The sequence below is a fragment of the Amblyomma americanum genome, chromosome 1 (genome assembly GCF_052857255.1).
Source record: "Amblyomma americanum isolate KBUSLIRL-KWMA chromosome 1, ASM5285725v1, whole genome shotgun sequence".
Taxonomy (NCBI): domain Eukaryota; kingdom Metazoa; phylum Arthropoda; class Arachnida; order Ixodida; family Ixodidae; genus Amblyomma; species Amblyomma americanum.
In genome coordinates, this window is record NC_135497.1 from 75,132,693 (window position 1) to 75,153,738 (window position 21,046).

The 21,046-nt window shown below is 48.4% G+C and overlaps 1 protein-coding gene across 2 annotated transcripts in view; it reads right to left on the minus strand.

Annotated features, from left to right (window-relative positions):
• The window catches only part of LOC144113056 (AT-rich interactive domain-containing protein 5B-like), a 66,221-nt gene that overhangs the window by 38,447 nt on the left and 6,728 nt on the right, over positions 1–21,046 (minus strand). For both annotated transcript variants that reach the window (XM_077645950.1, XM_077645951.1), the window contains exons 2-4: positions 20,622–20,964; positions 14,062–14,517; positions 11,336–11,388 (exon numbers count right to left, since the gene is read on the minus strand). In XM_077645950.1, the coding sequence (XP_077502076.1) occupies positions 11,336–11,388; positions 14,062–14,517; positions 20,622–20,964 (852 nt within the window). The remainder of the gene's footprint in view (positions 1–11,335; positions 11,389–14,061; positions 14,518–20,621; positions 20,965–21,046) is intronic.

Below are 21,046 nucleotides of genomic sequence, written 5' to 3' on the forward strand. Positions count from 1 at the left end.
CGGTTCATGTAAACGCGCGCCACGTCGGGAGTCGACGGTGTGGGATACACTGATATCCCCCCCTTGTCCCCCGCGCCAGCGGCGATCGTGACTTCCCCGTGTGCGCTGGCCACCAGGAATGTGGAGAGAAGGCACCCCTGCGACTCTGCTCATTTCCGCCCCAGCACTGACGTAACGCCACGGCAGCGCGCTGCCTACTGCGACTGCGGAGAGGGTTGCATGCCTGAGCATGGCGGCAACCATTTCCTGCTAGGGAGTCAATGCCCGAGGGGATAAAAGGAGGAACCCGCAGCAGGAAACGCTCTCTCGCTGCCGGACCTGACCTGAGTGCCTCAAGGAACCCTTTCGCTGCCCTCCGGCCCCCGAACTCAACGCCGGTCGACGTAAACGACTTGGTGAGCTACTAACATCTATTTTACGGATAGAACATTCTTCCACGGTGTGCTTTGCCTCGCGTTAGGATAATAAACTATTTCCTAGCGTGCCCTACCGTTGCCTATTTTGTCCGGACCTGCCGTGACTGCGACTCTGTGCCACGGGTTGGGGAAACGTGTTGCGTACTTGAATAACGCCTGCGTGTAGCTGGCACAGAAGTTTGCCTTCCCAGCCGGCTGGATGCAGAGTGACTCCATATCTTGGCACCCAACGTGGGGTGAACTAGGCATTCGAGCAGTGACCTTTGTTCGAGCGAACGACTACCGTCGCCCTAACAAAGGATGACAGCCAACAGGAGTGACTTGCAGTCTTTGTTCATGCTGTCAGAGCTAGCGACACAGAACCAGGGCTCCCTACTTGACGCGCCTGTAGAAGGGTTTGGTGTTGCAAATCTTGGGCAGGCCTGAGATGGGGGGCTCCACATCGGGCGCCTTGCCGCTCCGAGGCGCGAACAATGAGGCACCTAGGCCTCATCACTCGACGCCATCAGCGGCTGCGCCAAATTCTGAGGGCGTTAGTCTACGATCATCCAAGGTGCTCTCGCAGAACGCAATGCAGGTTATGCAGAGTCTAGCAGGTATTTTTCAACGCAATTTGCAAGCCTTGGCCCAGTCACCACGTGTTAGGATAGACTTGCCTACCTATACGGGGTACCACGACAGTACGGGAGCAAATGAGTACCTCGACCATCTGCTGCATTATCAGCAAGTGACAGGAATTGCAGACGCCGAAATGCTCGTGCGTGTTGTGCCCGTTTCTTTGATGGAGCAAGTGGCTCGCTGGTACCGACTAGCCGGCAACCGAGCGAGGACAATGGAGGAGTTTTGTGCAAGCTTCTGCGACGAATTCCTTCCAGCAAACTACGAGTGGCGTTTGAGGAGAGAGCTGGAGCTCCGCACCCAGCACCCCGACGAGTCTCTGTTAGAGTACGTCCGAGCGATGGACGAACTTTATCGCCTCGCTGACCCTCGCGCCACGAACATGAAGAAAGTTGAGCGTGCCACGAGACAAGCGCACCCGACTTTCACGGCCTACCTGAGAGGAGTTCAGAGATTTGGATAAGCTGGCTGCTGAGGTGAAGCGCATTCAGGAAGACATCCTCTCTGCATGTGTGTATCGGCCGCCACCACCCGCATCACTGTCACTTGAGCCGCGCTGCGCGTGGAATAGCAGCTCAGCGCGCAGTCCATCCAGAGCTGGAGCGTCAGCACAGTTTGCTGACGAACGTGTCCCAAGGGGTTGGGAGTTGTCCGACCGCACTTTGGACCCATTCAGCTACGCATTGCGAACAGCACACACTGCCGCAGAGCGGAATGAACCTAGGCGAGATCGCGAGGCCAACACGCGGCCGCACGAGCAGCCCCCACCATCCGCGCCGCGAGTTCGAGACGACCGACCGGAATGTGGCGACCACTGCCAAGCCCGTCGGGGCCCGCACAACCGTTGCGACCAGCCGGGGCACTTCGCCCGTGATTGTGGCCGCCCTCCCGCCCATGACCAAACACGGTCGGGAAACGGCCAAAGCCGCCGGTGATCGACCTTCGATCCTGCGCGGCGTGCACAGAGAACCCCGGTTTGCTAGTGCCTTTGGCCTGTCGCATAGGAAGATCTGTTGACTTGTCAGCACCGTTCATTGAGCTAACGATAGCTCGAAAGAAATTCACCACGTTACTCGATACAGGAGCAAGCGCTTCTTTGTTCGATGGCGAGGTGTTAAACCATCTCCGCGAAAACAAAATCCGGTTTAGAGAGTGCGATACCACTTTTCGCCGTGCGAGCGGCACAGCGCAATCAAGCGGTGCAGCTAGGATAGTGGTTTGCTGGGAAAGACGCGTGCGGCGACAACGCCTCGTTCATCTTCCCTGTTTATCAGTTCTTGTAATTCTTGGACGAGACTTCCTAGCCAAGACAGGTATTGTGACAGACATCAGCAGCGGAGGCTACAGGGAGCTTTTCGCGAAAGCGCCCGCGGCGTTGCAGACAATTCAGACTCCGAACGCGGCGCGAGTGTGGAGTGACCGTGACAAATCCACCCCGCCAGCCCGAGAACCAGGAGGCGAGCGGACAATCGCCGCTGAGAGAGAGGGCAGAGAGAAGGTTGCCGCGGTAGAAAACTGCTCTGCCGTGCAGGGAAGGTCAGCACACCCCTTGTTGTCAGAAGTAGACGGCGTGACTGAGAGGGAGAAGGCACGGTTGTCATCGCTCCTCTACGAGTACAACGTGACATTCACTGACCGCCCTGGCCTCACTACCCCAGTCAGGCACCGAATAGACACGGGTGATGCAATGCCTTGGAAGTGCAATCCTAGACCAATTAGCTTGGCTAAGAGAAAAGCACTAGGCAGCGCCTTAGACGAACTTATTGACACTGGTGTTGTTGAGAGGCCTAACAGCCCTTGGGGCTTCCCGGTAGTCTTGGTTCCAAAGAAAGACGATACGTATCGACTTTGCGTGGACTACCGCAAACTGAATGAGGTTACGAGAAAAGACGCGTACCCTCTACCAACCATTTCTTCCCTAGTGTCCAACCTAGGTGGGGCGAAGTACTTCACAACGCTCCATGCTAGCCACGGATACTTTCAGGTTGAAATGAATGAGCAGAACAAGGAGAAAACTGTTTTCACTTGTCACAGAGGCCTTTTCCAATTCAAGAGAATGTCTTTTGGCTTGGTAGGAGCACCCGCTACTTATCAGCACCTAATGGACCGTGTTCTGGGAGATGCGAAGTGGCAACATGCGCCCGTATACCTAGACGACATCGTGGTGTACTCGAAAATGTTCGAGGAACACCTGCGCCACTTGAGGGACAACCTAGAGAGGCAGGTCCGCGGGAATCACTTTGAACCCGAAGAAAGCACAGATCGCCCCGACCCGAATAACATTGTTGGGGTTCACGATCGACAGAGGCCGCATTCTGCCGTGCGATGATAAGCTTGAGGCTTTGCTTAAGTTTCCATCGCCCAAAGATCTAGCCGGTCTCCGACGCTTCCTGGGAGTGGCGACCTTTTATCGCCAGTTCATCCCAGATTGCGCAGCACTGCAGGCGCCTTTGACAAAGCTTTTGAAGAAAGGCAAGCGCTGGAGTTGGTGTCACGAACAAGAGGATGCACTGCGCAACCTCACCAAAGCGCTCGCTGACACGGCTGAGTTGCAGCTACCCGACCTAAACAGGGAGTTTGTGATTAAAACCGACGCAAGCGACCTGGGCTTAGGAGCAGTGTTGCTTCAGGAGCATGAAGGCGTCCTCCGTACGGTAGCTTTCGTGAGCCGTTCGTTGACGCCGGCAGAGAGAAACTACTCGGTGACAGAGAAGGAATGTTTCGCGATAGTTTTTGCTCTGCGTAAGTTCGACTATTACGTCAATGTGGTGGCATTTGTGATCGAGATGGATCACATGGCGCTCACCTGGCTGAGACGACTCAGCGAGCTGACCGTCCGCCTAGCGCGTTGGTTCCTGTTGCTGCAGCGTTACGACTTCACCGTGCGCTACCGCAAAGGGAAAAACAACGCTGTGGCTGACGCACTCTCGCGAGCACCTGTCCAGTGCGAGGAAGGTCACGCAACCCACCGCCCGACAGCCAGAGAGAGCGAGGGACATACCCGAGCCGTAGCCCATGTAAAGAACGCGGACCAACCGTTGATCCAGGGCGAGAGCGTGAACCACGTGGATGACGCGAGTTCCGTGGGGATTGTGTTCAGAAGAAAGGACTTGCTCGAAGCTCAGCAGAAGGATCCGTTTTGTCGAAAGGTGTTCGACGGGCTCCGGGAGCCAGGCGGCAGGGCCGCCCGCGCACATGAAGACAGCTGGATTTGCTCTCGGTGCGGAGCGCTTGGAAACAGCTGATAGTGCTGTGAGCGCGATCGATTCATATCTGCTGGATTCCGACGGCGTCCTGCTAAGGTATATCCCCTCCGAGAGCGACACAAACGAGGCGTTCAAGGTGGTGATACCGCGAGCATTGAGAGCAGCACTGTTACGCTACTTTCATGAATCGTGCATCGCTGGGCATGCAAGCGGCCCCAACACTTACACCAAGTTGTGTCGCTTTGCTACCTGGCTTGGCATGAAAAGGGACATAACACACTATGCCTGCTCGTGCCATGTGTGCCAAAGCGTGAAGACCCAAGGCGGACGACCGCGCGGCCTCATGCACACGATTAACAGCCAGACTCCCTGGCAAATCACGGCGTGTGACATCATGGGACCGTATGCTATGACACCGAGTAGGAACAAGTTCTTGCTGGTGGTCACGGATCACTTCAGCAAGTGGGTTGAGCTTTTCCCCCTTAGAAAGCTGAGGGCACGAGTGATCATGGAGAAGCTGATGAACGTATTCACCAGGATCGGTTTCCCAGAGCAGCTGACAACGGACAACACGTTCTACTTCACTGCGAAGGTGTTCGTTGATTCGTGTGCTGCACTCGGCATTAAGCACAAGAAAACGAACACCCATCATGCTCAGTCGAACCCCACGGAACGAGTCAATCACAACGTTAAGCACATGCATGTCGCGTACTCTGGAAGGCACAAAAATTAGGACTCCCATCTGCCGGAGATCACGTTTGCTTTGCGTTCGACCGTTAACAGCTCGACTGGGTATGCGCCGTCTTCTCTCAATCTGGGTAGAGAGCTGCTAAATCTGATGGACCGGATTCTATCGGACAGCAGGAAGACGCCAGTCGCTTCATCAGCACGAGCTGAGTACGCGACGCAGCTGCGCGCTAAGATGACGGAAGCCTTACGCAACGTATGCCGCAACCTGGGCACGGCTAAGGCGCAGCAGAAAGCACAGTACGACCGCTCGCACCGGGATGTTCACTACGAAGTGGGCGATCTGGTGCTTCGACACCAGCACGTTCTCAGCTAGCAAACAGTTTGCGGTCTCGGTGCTGAAATGGATCGGCCGTTCCGCGCGCGAGAGCAACTTTCCTCGCTCGTTTACAGGCTCGAGGACTTGCGGTTGAAACCGACAGGCACACCAGTGCAGGTATGCGACCTGAAACATTACGTGCAGCGAGATGAGTGGGTAGAGGACACAGCCCGACCCACGCCACAGTCAGATAACGAGCGCTGCGATCAGCCGGCGAACCCCCGCGTCCCACTACAACTTGCGCCCTAGACAGATATAGAATCTGCCTGCACAGCCTAGAGCGAGGGCGCAAGCCGGCAGGCAGTCTCGTTAGATGCATGAACGTACGGGCCGCTCATGCCGATTGGTGTGACGCAAGACTGACTTGCGTTAACCCTCATAACTCACGTGAGGGTCGAACAGCCACGTAGCACAAGCTGCGGGAGCTGGCTACATCTGTGTTGACCTTTTTCAGCGCAGATGGAAAAGAAGCAGAGCACATCAGAACGACACTGTTCCACTATCAACTACCAGCCACCATCCAGCTTCAGCAACGCGCCGCGCCCAAGGCCCGATGATACGCACCGCCCGCGACCTGCAGTCACCACCCTGCTGTAACCAGGCCACCCCGGCTACCTGCCACATCGCATAGGACCTGCCCACCAGCCGACTGTGGCCACCGGCTGCCGGGGCCCCATTACCACCGCAACCCTGCGCCCTCGCCTGCTGACCAGGTAGGGCAGGGCAGCCCAACCGCGGCCTCAACTATAGCAGCACCGCAGCCCTGGCCCCTGAAGCCACCTGACCCAGTAATTCAGGGCGGCGCAGCCATGGGCCTGGCCTCCAAGCCATCACAGCTGGCGCCAAGCAGGCAGTCGTCCAAATTCACCGGAATGGCGCAGCAGTGCGCACTCGGAAGACCCAAACGGGGAGCAAGATGCCTTTCAACAGCGTCATCACGCGGGAAGCCAAGCCTACGGAGCGAAGCAGCTGATCGGCGGGGGCGTGGCGTGGCCATCAACTGATGGACCTGCGGAAGCCCAAGAACACCGAATCTCGATCCCTGGATGGCGGAGAAGATCAAGTAATGTTGTCCCTGTTTCTGTGTTCGGGAGGCATCTTAAAGGAGGGGAGATGTGGGATACACTGGTATCCCCCCCCTCGTCCTCCATGCCAGCGGCGATATAGACTCTGGCCACCAGGAATGTGGAAAGAAGGCACCCCTGCGACTCTGCTCATTTCCGCCCCAGCACTGACGTGACGTCACGGCAGCGCGCTGCCTACTGCGCAGAGGGTTGGATGCCTGAGCACGACGGCAACGATTTGCTGCTTGGGAGGCAATGCCCGAGGGGATAAAAGGAGGAACTCGTGGCAGGAAACGCTCTCTTGCTGCCGGACCTGACTTGAGTGCCCCGAGGAACCCTTTCGCTGCCCCCTGGCCCCCGAACCCAATGCCGGCCGACGTCAACGACTTGGTGAGCTACTGAACATCTATTTTACGGATAGAACATTCTTCTGCAGTGTGTTTTGCCTCGCGTTAGGATAATAAACTATTTCCTAGCGTGCCCTGCCGTTGCCTATTTCGTCCGGACCTGCCGTGGCTGCGACTCTGCGCCACGGGTTGGGGAAACGTGTTGCGTACTTGAATAACGCCTGCGTGTAGCTGGCACAGAAGTTCACCTTCCCGGCCGGCTGGACGCAGAGTGACCCCATAACAGCTTGGGTCCAGTCAACACTGCAAGGGGTAGGCTGACTCGACTCGACCCTGCCCGATGTGCTTGTAAACGCTGCCGAGTCGAAAAGTAGGGTTATTGAGAGGGGATAGGATAAAGCAGAACTTTCTTTTAACGCGCGCCATCGCGCCTCCGATACAGCGATGGCGTGCCTCAATCTTGGAGGCTGCTACTGCTTGCTCGATGCTTGGTGTCGCTACAGTTGAACCGGTCTCGAATAACTAAAACTGAGTTCATGTAAACACGTACTGGTTGAGTTCGACTGAGCATGCTCAACCCGACCCCCGAATCGACCCGACGCTATCGGGTTCATGTAAACAAGGCTAATGGCGTAGACTGATTGCCATGACGTAGCGATTAACCTCCCTTCACTGAGGCACTTGCCAATCACTTGCGATTTCACGCTGTACTCGCGGACAACTATCTATGGCAGTGCAACAGCCCACATCAAGGGGATAAAGGACCGTCTCCTTCCTTTTCCTGTTCAGCATCTGCTGCACTGCAACAGCAACTTCATGAGAACCGGTCGAAGCCAACGTTCACCTCTGGCTCCAAGCTAGTGAAACCAAAATGTGTCGGAGTGGCATCGAAACATAGGTTCTCTAATGAATCTTTGGTCGAGTGTCGCTCTTTTCTTCTCTAATTCTTCCCCCGACCAGGCATATGTCTGCGAGTATGATCGCGTTACCAGTGCAGGTGCTGTCCACTGTACGGGGGTAACCGTGGGTGCACCTTGTTTGCAGAAAGAAGCTCGCGGATTTCCGAGCCACCTACTCCAGAATAGACATCTCTGTGGTGGAAATAACGTGATGTCAAACGTTCATGGCTTGCTTGGCAAAATCATCCAGTTTTGCTTCTGAACCGGTTTCGCATGTGTCAAGCATTCCCCAACCATCTTTCTTCTCCCAATTTGATACGCTTCGGTATGCGCCACACCTAGTCGCACCTCCTGCACTACGCTTCCAAAAGTCGCATATTTCAATCAGAAAAATGCTCGGAAGGGGCGCTATATATATACATATATAAAATATATAATACATAAAAGTATATAATATATAAAATATATAAAAAACATAGAAAAGCAGGGCGCATAATGAGACTTTCCCGGAAACCATAGTAGGTATGAAATTTTCGCTCTTAAACCCGTGACATCATGACAATTGAGGTGTGCTGCCGTTTTTATGTACAGACAGAGCACACGCGGTTGGCGTGGTCAGCGCCCACCTTTTCTTCTATTAAACTGCAATTTTCATTGTTTTTATAAATAAACCACTAATAGCAAATTTGTCCAGAACAGCTGGAAGTCGCTTGTGCAATGACGAAATTTGCATTCAAAGTCACCACGAATAGCAACAGGACTATCTCAGTGCTTCTGTAACCCATACATCTCACCCTTTTACCCAAGTTTGATTTGTTCTGTCGTGAAATTATAAGCAGTGAAGGAGACATGAAAGGAAGTATTTCAGCAGTAATTTAGTTGAATATTGTCAGGAAGTGGTGACAATGCCGTGAGAAAAATAGACGAACACATTAACGTGGAACGAAGTCGTTATTGAAGTGACTACCACCCATTAATAAACTGAAGAATTCGGCGATGCCGATAACAACAAACGCACTCAGTGGTCATCGAAGATGAACCTTCAAGATAAGGCGCTAAAAACAACTACAACAACCCAGAATAATGTCGAAATAGTTGCACCTGGCTGCTATACTTCCGGATAACGCTGACCGCATCTCGCGTAACAAAGTTATATTCCCGCGCGCCAACGGTTTTGAACTCGAACAAACAAGTAGTAAAATAGTTTCGCGGCATTACTTCTCTCAAAGAAGCATCAGCCGGATGCTTAAACGAAAAGTAAGGTCAACAGCAAAGACAATGCAAAATAAACACTGGCAGCGCGAACAGTGAGAGCGCAAAAAGCTTTTCACTGAGGCCGTGCCGTCGAATCGGCGTCCACACTTGTAACGGTCACCAGGCTTGTATTGCGTGTGGCGACGGAGGAATACGCGGAATACGGAATAGCCGGCGGAGGTGCAGAAAGGGAGGTGTTCCCAAAGGTGTGTCAAAAGATGACTCACACTTATCTGTTCTGGCTAGGCAAAACCAACACTGCTTCTAACTACAGGCTGCATACCCCACCCTACCATCGTAAATGAATTTTCGCTGAAAGATGCCAGGGAGCTTAGGGGGACCAAAATTGGAAAACATACTTTTCCTTGTGGTAGCTGAGTGGTGGGTTACTGGAAAAAGGTCCATTCTCTGACCACCACCTCTTGAGAGGGGTTATTCTTATGTGCTTCCTTCTCCCAGCATTGGCAGGATATACACAGAAAGTTCTCGGCCCTACTTTTTGTTCGCGGAAGAACTAATACTTTCGTGTTGCGGTCAAGGAGGTGTCGCGGTAGAATTTACACACCTGGAGAGGAATAGAAGTTTCCTCCTTTTTGTGGTACTTAAGTGCTGCCATCTATCGACAAAAAAAGTTCAAATCTGAGTTGCCTCGTAGCTGGTGAGCCCTCTTAAGCCTAGTGCCGACTACAGTTAAAACTCGATCTAACGAAACCCGATTTTACAAAATTCCCCATCTAACGAACAAATTTAGTTTCCCAAGCAGCATCTATTGGGTTCAACGTTGTCAATAACCCGAAATAACGAAACAAACGACCACTAAACCCGATTTAACAAAGTTTTTCTGAGAGTAATTGAGTAAAAAAAGGTGATTCCTCAATTATTTTTCCAACAATGTCTCGTAGCTTGTTGGCAGCATGCCAACAGTAACATAGGCGCTGAAGGCAGGGTCTTTTTTTTGTTCTGACGGGGCTGCAAGCTGCGCCGCTGCACGGTACAAAGGACTCGGCAGTCGGCAGCACTTCCCACCTTGGCTTCGAACCCATTTTACCATATGGCACTTTGATGCACAAGTGATTTGGGCCGCTTTCCCGGACTTTTCAAATGCGCAGGCGTTGGTTGTCGGCGAATTCGATGCCGTGGTAGCTTTTGGGTGCCGGTACGTTACAATTTAAGATTTCAAATGCCGGAGAAATGCTTTCCTCGGTTTTGCGAATATCCCAATTTAACGAAATAATTTGTGGCTGCTCTTCACTTCATTAAATTGATTTTTAACTGTATTAGTTGTGCCTTTCACTTTTCTTCAATTGTAGCTTCAAGCCCTTAAAACCTAATATGTAGACACTGCAAGATCCGAAGCAGCCATATTATCAATATGCTTTTAGTATAAATATAGGCACATTATACCTAAAGAAACACATACTTCTTTTTGAAAGTATAGACAAAGCCAAGCAAGACCATAGAGATATTTCTTGCAGTGGAGCCAGTAAAGCTGGCCACAGACCACACCTCACAGTTCTTTCCTTTCATTAGGTTGTTTGAATACCTGGGGAGGAGTAGAGCAGACAGAAAGTGTTATTCAAGCAATATTCATAAGAGAAGCTAATTGGGGAGAGATGTGGATGTCAAGGCCAGCTGTCAGAGCTCTCCTCCTTATTCCTGCATTAGCATGGCCAGCAGGAAGCTGAGAGGGATGTCACTAATGCTTGAGGGCAATGGCTCAATGGGGACCAATGAGAATGCAGCTGTGTGCCGCATGCTCCATTCCTCTGTCGTAGCCGGGTTCAACTAGATTGTCTACTCTTGTCGCTGTCACCGTCAGCTTTGCATTGTATTTACATTTTCCCTGTGCCACTTCTTCAGTGTTCATAGATCCTATTTTGCTTAGTTAGTTTCCTTTGGGTTTTAACAAAGGTGACATGTCGCAGTTGCCATTCGTTTGCTACTGTTTATGAATGGACCAAGGTGGGCGGAGCAGACAACCCCCCATGGCACAGGCAACCAACAACAGCTAAAAATAGAGGAAATACTACAAAGCACGACTTGCAAAGTTTCCAGACACATACACAAGCACACACAAACAAAAAAAACGTTTTAAGGCAAAGAAAACTCATCATTAAGGCCGGGCTGGTTTGTGCGAGCCAAACGCAACCTTTCCCCCACCTCCTCCCACAAGGGTAATGTCACTGTGTTGCTGCCCAAAGGCATGAAGTTTCTGTCCCATGATGAATGTGCACCACTGCAGGGGGAGGCAGTTAATGCTTTAGCCCAATTATCCTCCATCGCTCGCCCTCCCAGTTCATTACCCCTTTGCTCTACACCACTGCCTAAGTCATGCACTTTACTCATCTAATAGGTTTTAAGTGCCATCAAGAAATATACAACTGGGAGCCAATTAAGTCACTTTGTCCAAACCAGAAGCATCACAAGCATGGTAATTATAAAGAAACCCAAGAAAAGGGGCCTACCTTTTCATAACCACCAAGACGCTGAGAAAACTGGTAGAAATGGTAGAGGTCAACTGTGAGCAACAAGAAAAATAAAGAAAAACCTCAACTTGCAGGAAGTAAATCGGCTTTTGACACTCGTAAACAAGTTCTACGTAGGCAAGTACACATTATAACAAAGAGTAAATGTTTCAACAACAACAAAAAAGAAGAAACACTTGGCTGCAGTCACTGCAGTTTTGCACTCATATCACAGTAAAAATATGAAATACCAACATGTTTATCATGCCTTATGTAATGCAATTCAATGTTTTATTGAATTATTTAAAACAAAAAAATTACAAAACAGTGCCTGGACTCGTGCCAGAGGCTTGTTGTGGGTCTGGAACATAAAAATGCAGAGGAAGAGCTTTTTTTCTTTCTTTCTTGATTGACTGATTTCGTTTTACCAGCACACAGTCTGCAAATGGAGGGAGAGCAGCCTAAAGGCAACACCTGACAAAGGCCTGCCCTCCCCATGTAAAATAAAAAAATAAATTCAGTACCACTTGGAAATCTCACAAAATTTGCAAAACTGTTGGTTGCTGCACTTGCATTGCAAAATGTTGGTTACAAGAACCGACAATAATAAAACTGCTGTACACTCTGCGATTCAGATAATAAAGCATGTCCATGAGTAAAATTTTTGTTCTCGAGTAATGCTTATATTACTGTGAACAAAAAAGAAAATAAAAAAGAGTACAAACCGGCTTCAATTTGTAGTTTCACCGGCTTTCAGGGTGCGCATGCCTCTAATATATTGTAGAGTCGGCCATAATGGTCCGATCTATGCACTGGGCTTGTTTATTTTAAATGTCCAAACCTGGTCAGGGGCTCTTTTTAAGGAGGACTACACTCCATTACAACATATTTCCAGGCAGGCTGAAAATTCCCCATTCCAGCATTTATAACTGCACGCAACTACAATTTAATGCAATGATGGTTAAAAATACAGGACATAAAAGAAGAGGCAAAAGACCTTGACTCAGAGCTCGACTGCCAAGAAACTAAACAAAACAGTGTCCCCTTACATATGCACGGCTGCCAGCAAAAGTAGAATACCAAAGAAGCTGTGAAAAAGGCTATGTCTGCCTACATCCTAGAAACACAGCCTGAACTTGAATGGTGAAATGCTCTGGCCACACCCACTGCACGGTTTCACTCTTTTGATTCCAGACTGTAGGCCAAGGCTGCAATAAAAAATTTGGAGGACGCTTAAGCTTCGTCTTTAAGAGTGAGACGCGACAGCATGTTGCAGCGTTGCCAAGGAGTGCACGGAACCCATTGCCCGTTCTGCGCGACGCGACCGACGTGTGGCCTTCGACAATTTAAGGAAAGGACGCCTGTCTCACATATCTAGGTGGACACCCACAAAGGGGGCTGCCAGAAAGCTGCGCACAAAGCAGCAATACACCCTAACCAAAAATAGCTTGAATATTTCTACTTACCTGATAAAGGACGAGACATGATGCATTCCGTAAAGGAAGGCACGTGCACAAGCTTTTATTCACTTTGCACTACAGAAATGGTTATGTCTGTCTGCTGTTGAGGTGACCTCGCAGTTACTAGTGTAGCCTCAAAGGCTGCATTAACAGTGTGTGGTGTGTGGAACAAGGCTCTCTTGTTCTACACTCCACACACTATTGCTAGTGGAAGGGCCCTTCCATGCACTACACCAGATTTCTTCCCACGCTCGATATTTCATATAATGTCGAGCTTCTCCTTAATGGTCAACACTTGGAGCCCCGATACGGGACATGCCAGAGATCGAGGGATGCCACTTGAAAGCACTACACACAGAAAGCGCGCGATCCATGATGACACCAGTGACAACGCAGTGAGATGGGGCCAAATCAGTGCGATGCAGTGACACCAGTCAGCCAGCAAAGGTGCACTGGCAGCTGCGGCACATAGAGGACAAGAAAACTTTGCTGCAGCTAGCCTGAACTGCTGAGAAGCTGAGGCACATGACAATAGACAATAGCTATGATGATGGGCCCATGCATCCAGCTCAGACAAGCACTGCTTGTACAGCAGCGCCAGTGAATAGGGTGGTGGCAGGGCATGGGGCATAGGTTCGTGCCCCAGGCCACCATAGATGGGAAGCAAGAGAGCGTACCGCAAGGTCACAAGGACACTTTCTCCAGGGGCGTCAGCAACTGCCAGCATGCTCGTCGCATGCAACAACATATCATTATCAACATATAGCTGTGATCTACGCATTGGGAGCACAGGTGAAGCTTACTTGTGATGTGCAGTATATGTATTCTACAGATGCTTAATCATATGCCCCTTCATCCTTGCACGGGATGATAATAAGTATGTGCTAACGAGACTTTCGTGATTAGCCACTACGCTGTAAGCGGTCACTAAATACATGGCATTTAATGAAAGCTTAGTCGGGGATTTCATGCGAATGCTACTCAAGCGGAACTACCGCTTAAGCAAGAACACCTTAACAAGGTTTTGATCTAGACTGACTTTTTTATGGGTTTATATATCCTTTATGAAGAACACAAAACAGAAAATGACAACAGTGCACTCAAATAATAAAAGAAAATTTTTAAAATATCCGACAAAGAAACCCCCCTGTAACATCACATTATATAGCTGGGGCAAATGAGAGCTTTCATAGTGCAGTTTGAGGACCGATTTTGATGCTGCATGTAGACCAGCTATAAAGAAACCGGCTAAAAAAAATGGCTTACTTTGTTTGAAACCGAGATGAGGCACACGTTGAATGGGGGTGTTGCGCTCCTTCATGAACTGGAAGAGGCGCCGTAGAAACTCATCAGCACCATTTCGTGTTTTGTCCAGCAGCATTTTGTCATGTGGCATCCTGTCTTGTGACACTGTATCTGGTGACAACTTGTCTTGTGACATCCTGCCATGGGGCATTCTGTCCAAAGGCACTTTGTCCTGAACTTTTTTTTCTTGGGAAGGCTTGTTCTTTGGGATACTGTCCAGCGATGTCTTTTCAAACTTAACCTTTTCCAGCTTGACATGTGCTGCTTTGTCTTGGCTGGCTTTGCTGTGGGGTACTGAAGGCTTCAACGGTGCACTTGCAGCAGCAGTTATCATCTCTGAACTTCCTTCCTCAGAGGATTCGGACCCAGAGTTAGCTTTGCGGCTGCGCTTTCGCTGGCGACCCCTTTCCACTGGTGCTGCAAGGCAGAATCGGCGATTTTTTTTCTACCTGCCTCGCACATGACAAGCAACAGATATTACGTCCATTTTGAAAAGGCTGCCCTCAACTGTTCTCACATACCATCCTAAAACTGATGTAAATTTTATGTAACCACGTGGCATGACAAAATATTGAAGAAGAGTAAGAGATATAGTCAATCTAACTTAACAATTGGACGAGAAGATTTCTTTCATTTCATCAGGTTTCCTTTTCTATGAGGCTCATGAATACACTAACACGATATGTACAAATAACATATAATGTCAGAGTACTAGCTATAGGCAATACAATAATGACAAGTGGTGAACAGAAAATGCAGTCATAATGAAACAGTTTACAACAAAATAACGGATAATGGATACGACCAGGAGATAGGTATTCCAGTTGGAAGCTTCCATAGAAAATGATGTATATGATGTCTCACTTTTAAGAAGACTTTTTTGGCAAAGGGATATCATGAACCCCAAGTGAACTTCATTGGCCACTTCATGATGAGCATATCAATTTGTAATGGCACGCAGCAGTTCTGTAGCCATTTGATGTGGTAAAATGACCATAACTAATGTTGTCGAACACTGCACTAACCAAGTGCAAAATTTTCCAACCTCAAGCAGGACTCGCATGGAGCATTTCTCCGAGCAATTCACCAGGTTTGGTACCACAGGTATTTGACACTGGAACGGCTATCTTCGCCAAACCTCAAGTATGAGGCCTGTTGAACTATGTCACAAAGCGCGATACGCACAGCCCATTGGAATTCTTCGGTTCTGCAACCTCCTCTTCGAGCATGGCCCGCAGAACTTCTCAACTGGCCCGTGCACTTGTTTCAATTTTGCGGCATGGCCACATGGTGTGAATGTTTGTCAATGCGTTTGGTGTGCTTGACTGTATCGAAGTCTCGATGGTTTCACAATACTAAGATGAGTGACAGCGGTGGAAAACAAAAGTGCCAGACAATTTTTGCTAACCTAACGATGGCCATGATAAAAGCATCAAGTGCCTTCGGTCAGGCGTTTCCATCTCCAACACAAGACACTGCTGCACTACAGTGAAGCTGAGTTATGAAGTTGTTGTGGCCAGCATGCTCGTGCATCATGCAGCGATGTCAATCAAAACTGGTGCTTGCGACAGAATTACTGCAGTGTGCCCACTTTTACCGCTGCTCTTATCAGCTTCAAGGCTTAGCAGCTGGGGCTAAAAATATAGAAGACATTGTTTTCTGTCCACTTATTCCCCATAAGGGAGCCTTAGTGTCACTGATGTGGCCAAATTTGGTTACATCAACCGAATATACCAACACAAATATATCCTGGTCAATGCAAACCTGTTTCTTCCATGATGCAGATAAGCTTCAGCTCTGAGAAAACAGACTTTGGAGGAATAAAGTACAGAGGACAGGGAGGGACCTTTTCCAAACAGTAAGCCCCGTTTTGTTGGTACTCAAGTCCCCAGAAAACAATGTCAGCTATATTGCCCTTGGAAAGCATGGTGGTAAGTAGGCCCATTGGCATGCAAAAGTTACAGCCAAAGCCACCCACAGTGATAATATTGGGGCCTTTTGCCTTTGTTACAATTAGATTAAACTGTATAATTCATCCATGCCTAGAATCACGACACTCCACTTGTGTATCCCATGAAATGAAATGACACATCATGAACATTTTCTAAACTATAGGAGTATTACAACATGAAAAGAAATCGATAATATATACTATAAAAAACAAAGGAAGACCTGTAGCTAAATCAAAACATTTTAAATATAAACAACCACAGCCTTTCTTAAAAAGCAAGCTGCAATGTCAGTACTCCTGATAACCTTGTGATAGTGCACAGAACATCAGCTTACAAAGGCTCTAGAACTTACTTCTACTGCAATTAAAAGAAAAAAACTAAATGTGACTCAAATGTTACAAAACTCAGGTAAGCGACACACCCACCAGGTTCGCGTGATGTGGCTTATTATAATAAAGCACTGTCAGTCACTCTCCGTTTACATAAGCAACACAAAGAAAACAAAATTTAGATAGCCTCACTATGGCTAACATGAATACTCAAAATTTTTTAAAGAAACTACCAGTTTCTACAAATAAGCAGTCGCGCATCATCACGCCTGGATCCCCTCTGCCTCATGCTGAACCTATCGGAAATTTCGTTAACGTAAAAACCCGCGCATAATATGGACCTGCATATAATAAGAGGTTAATTTGGGGACAGCAAAAATGGAAAAAAAAAAGTTTTCATTTATATATAATGCGAGTAAAGAAACGCAGTCAGCTCTAAGACGTTCCAGAAGTCGCGGAAGACGAATGCCCTCCGATTATTTGTGCACGCTGGCGCACCGGATACGGCGCGTGTAGCATTAGTGGTAGGTACAGAGGCGCCACATCCACTCGCGTCTTGCGATGCGAGCATGCGCAGAACAGTTCCCACATACGCGCTGTCATGCACGTTTTGGAAGTGTTTGTAGTTGGAGCTTTAGTGATCATCGTCATCGGGTGTGCTGTCTTCCGAGAGGACCTTGTCAGAGATATCTTCCCATAGAAACAAGTCTTCAGTACCATCGAGTGTGTTCGATATCCTGCATTTCTTAAAATTTTAACTGGAGAGCTACTCGGAAATGCTGGCCCAAGCATCCATGATTCAACTGCACAGTGTGGCTGGAGAGGACCGTGTCCGGCTGCAGTAGCTGCAGGCTCTCCCTACCTCATCCAGACCACGTAGCAGCACTTGACGTGGTGCCGATAGTTTCGGCAGCTACGATTACTCTCCTTTTAAAAGCAGCCGAATGCTGCTTTGGCGGTCCCTATACCATGTGAGGTGCGATCGTTCTCGGCGTCACGAGGTCAAGTCAGTGTAGTGAAATGGCGTTGAAATCGAAACTACCAACCTACACCACTGCTAGATAGCGTCTCTCGCTGGAAACATGATGGCAATGGTGCTCAGTAATAGCAAAACCAGTACTGCAGATTTTAGCTGAAAATTGTTCGGATCCGCATATAATACAAGGTGGCAATTTGACATGATAAAATCAAGAGAAAAACCTTGTATTATATGTTGGTTTTTACGGTACATACTGATACAATGAACGTTACCTGAACGTGGTAGTTTTGAACTGTAACCATGCAATCAGTAATCTGTAATTGCAACTGCCCATGCCGTACAGACCACTAGGCCGGTAATCATGCTCTATGAACTTCATCACAACAAAAGCTGCTTAAGCTGAAAATGAGTCAATGAATTAATTAATGAGGAGAGAGGCTCTGAGAATAACAAAAAACTGTTCCTGCTTTTGTCCTTTACATATGCACAGCATGTCAAAGCTCAGTTCCTATTCCCTGTAGCTCTTTCCATTAAGGGTCATTCCACGCCAACTGACCCAGACTTTGCGCTCAACGATCTTCAATTTGCTCTTGAAAAAAATTGTGGTTCATTGTATTGCTATTGTCCCAGCTTGTTTTCGGTGAAAAAAATTTTCCGTGTCATGGCCCACGTCTTGTTTCCAAATGGCACTAAAACCAAGTCTAACAAAACAATTTGTAAGAGATGAAATATTTTACGCACGACTACAAATTTCTTTTGTGTGAATAAAAGTCATTATGCTTTCACACACAATTATTTGAAATGAATGTGTTTTCTTTTCCCTTTATTATAAAACTGTGAAAAAGATACAAAACCATGCGAATTTGAAATTTTTATCAAATGTTTTGTTCTCACACTAGCCATTTTAATTATTTTTTTCTAGTTGTCCGCAAGGCAAAGAAGCCGATAAGTATGTTTCAACTATCAAGCAAAAACCGTGTCAGAAAAAAAATTCTAAATTTGGGAAATGTTGCTTTTTGCAGCATATGCAGCCTTCAATTGCATAGCGAGGTGGTCCTAGTAAAAATATAAAAGGTAGTAAGTTGCACAGTACCAGTCAATGGCATTTATTCTAGGAATTTGAATAGGAGTTGAAAGGGGGTTTGTGCACAAATAGATCAGGAAAAAAAGTTCACGGCGGGCAACACAAAACGGTGAGCAGGACGGTCGGCAGCGCCGACGGCCAGTCCAAAACCAAGCGATCTCGTGCAGCACGGCGACACTTCGTCTTTCATCGGCGCTTCGTGAGTGATCTGCCTATGCGGCATGAGGCGCGGCCGTCATGGTTCGCTACAGAGTGATTTTTATTTTAAGCGAGAAAATAATTTTGCAAGTTCAGCACTGACGCCCTACTCCAGTGTTGCTCTGTGCCTGATGTTCACTGCAGTGCATATTGGAGCCGGCTGGCAGCAATTTTGTTCTGGCTTGGAAGGCACCGAATTGCTGCTACTGTGTCTGACTGAAGGAAAAGGCGCCTGCTACGCTGTTTCTTGCTTACGGTAGTGCGCAGATTTCGCGCGTGCGTGCGTGCGTGTGTGTGTGTGTGTGTGTGTGTGTGTGTGTGTGTGTGTGTGTGTGTGTGTGTGTGTGTGTGTGTGTGTGTGTGTGTGTGTGTGTGTGTGTGTGTGTGTGTATGCAACTGGCAAGGAGCATAAACAAACAGATCCAAAAAGCTTGACGAAGGTTGCTCCTGTGTTCACGTTTGGCCTCTCTTCATCACTGAAGACGGATAGATCTGAAGCACCTTCTCTACACTGCTCAGTCTTATATCAGCAGGTGACACAATTATTGTTCCACCAAGGTTCGCTTATTAGACACATTGAAAATTCACTTAAAAGCAAAGCACGCTCCCCATGTAAACAGGCAGGCTACCATCGTGGCACCCTCAGGTCGAAAGGGCCGCCAAGTGAAAGGCGCAGTAGCACCGCCACGCAGCAGCCCGAGATTCCGGCGCTTTCTGCCTCACGCGCTGTGCTGGCACAGGCCTTCCCTTGCCCCACTGCCCCTAATCTAGTACACTGTAGTCTGCCATATGCCTGATGCTAAAGTGCTGGCTTGACTTTGGCTTGGCTCGTGATGGCTAGTCGTGTTCAATACTTTGGTGCAAATATGCTTACAAGCTGCTTATAAGGCAATCAACAGCGCAGTAAATTTTTAAGCCGCCTTCGCTCAACTTTCGCAAACATTGAAGTGCATACTAACATACTTTATCTGCTCCACTTTTTGTCCATCGCAATAGTCATCATTTGCAAATGTCATTAGTTTTGGCCGTGCAACAGCATGGAAAAAAAGGGCACTACATTGAACTAATGACGTTACATGAAAATGGCATTAAATTTGTTTCTATACTCCTTTAAGTTGTGTAGAATATGTTTTTACTGATGCCACGGTGTTCATTATTTCTAACCAAACATTCAAAACACTTGCTAGGGATTCAGGCATCACAAGACATGAACAATATGCAATATAAGGCACTAACAATAACTAACAATAACTAACAATATGCACTTTCCCCCTCCTCCAACCTGTTCTCTCTACTTTTTTGTAACTTGCTCAGTGAAAAGAAACAACGGCATTTGCACAAAATTCTCGAGAGCGTATTCATAACAAGAAAGGAATGCAATGATGCCAAATTATGAAGGTGCACCAGCATGTCAAAGTGAACATATCTGATGGATCACACAGACCAACAGCTGACAGCACTAAAATACGAAGCTACAAACTGTCATGCACTGCATAATTTTGGGACGGAATTTCGTCCTGTTAATTCTGTCCCAGTAAAATTTACAGTAAATCAGTACGACTACAGTTGCCTTAAATGATTTACACAGACCACTCTGACATAACCAGTAAAACTTCAACCTAAATAATTGATATATGACCTCTATCAAAACTAATTATTACTTTCCAATCCCTTCAACCCCTTTGTTTTCTTTATGTAAACCTTTGTAACTCATAGCTGTTTTTGGCCAAAATAAAAATCTTTGCAAAAATAATATTATTACACTTCTATTTGGCCACCACTGCAGAGCAACCCAGGGGTCCAGACAACAAAAATGTGAGTGCACAGCTGTAACAGCCCAGGCATACAGCCCAAGTACAAATGCAGATTGTTTGCACTGGTACTTGGGCTGTATGTCATATAAACAATCCACACACAAGCTGGTGCAAGGTGTGTTCTCAGGTTGCAGCAACATTTGTTTACAAAAGGTGATAACATACCAAGGTGGTCACAGATGAGGTCACTGTGCGCAAGTGCCTCATGATCAAAGGTGTCACGACAGAAGAGCAGGCGGTAGGCATTTGCACCCTGTGGCAGCAGCTGGTCAGCTCCAAGGAGCAGGGCAAGACTGCCTTCGGGTGGCCAGTGGCCTTCGAGACGCTTGAGCAGAGCCCGGTAGCGGCAGTAGCGTGGGTACGACAGCACCACCACACCGGGGGATGAGGTTCCCCCCGAAGGCGGGCCTGCCAGCAGGCCATGGCTCCACTCCACCTCGTCCGTGATGCAGCCCACAAAGTCTTCGAGGCGCAGCACCGCTTTCTCTGAGGCTGCCAGAACTTCATGCTGCACAACATGGGGGGGACACACATCCACTGATGGATATTGTGTCTTACAACTCACACAGCTACCACAAAGAGCTCTGGAT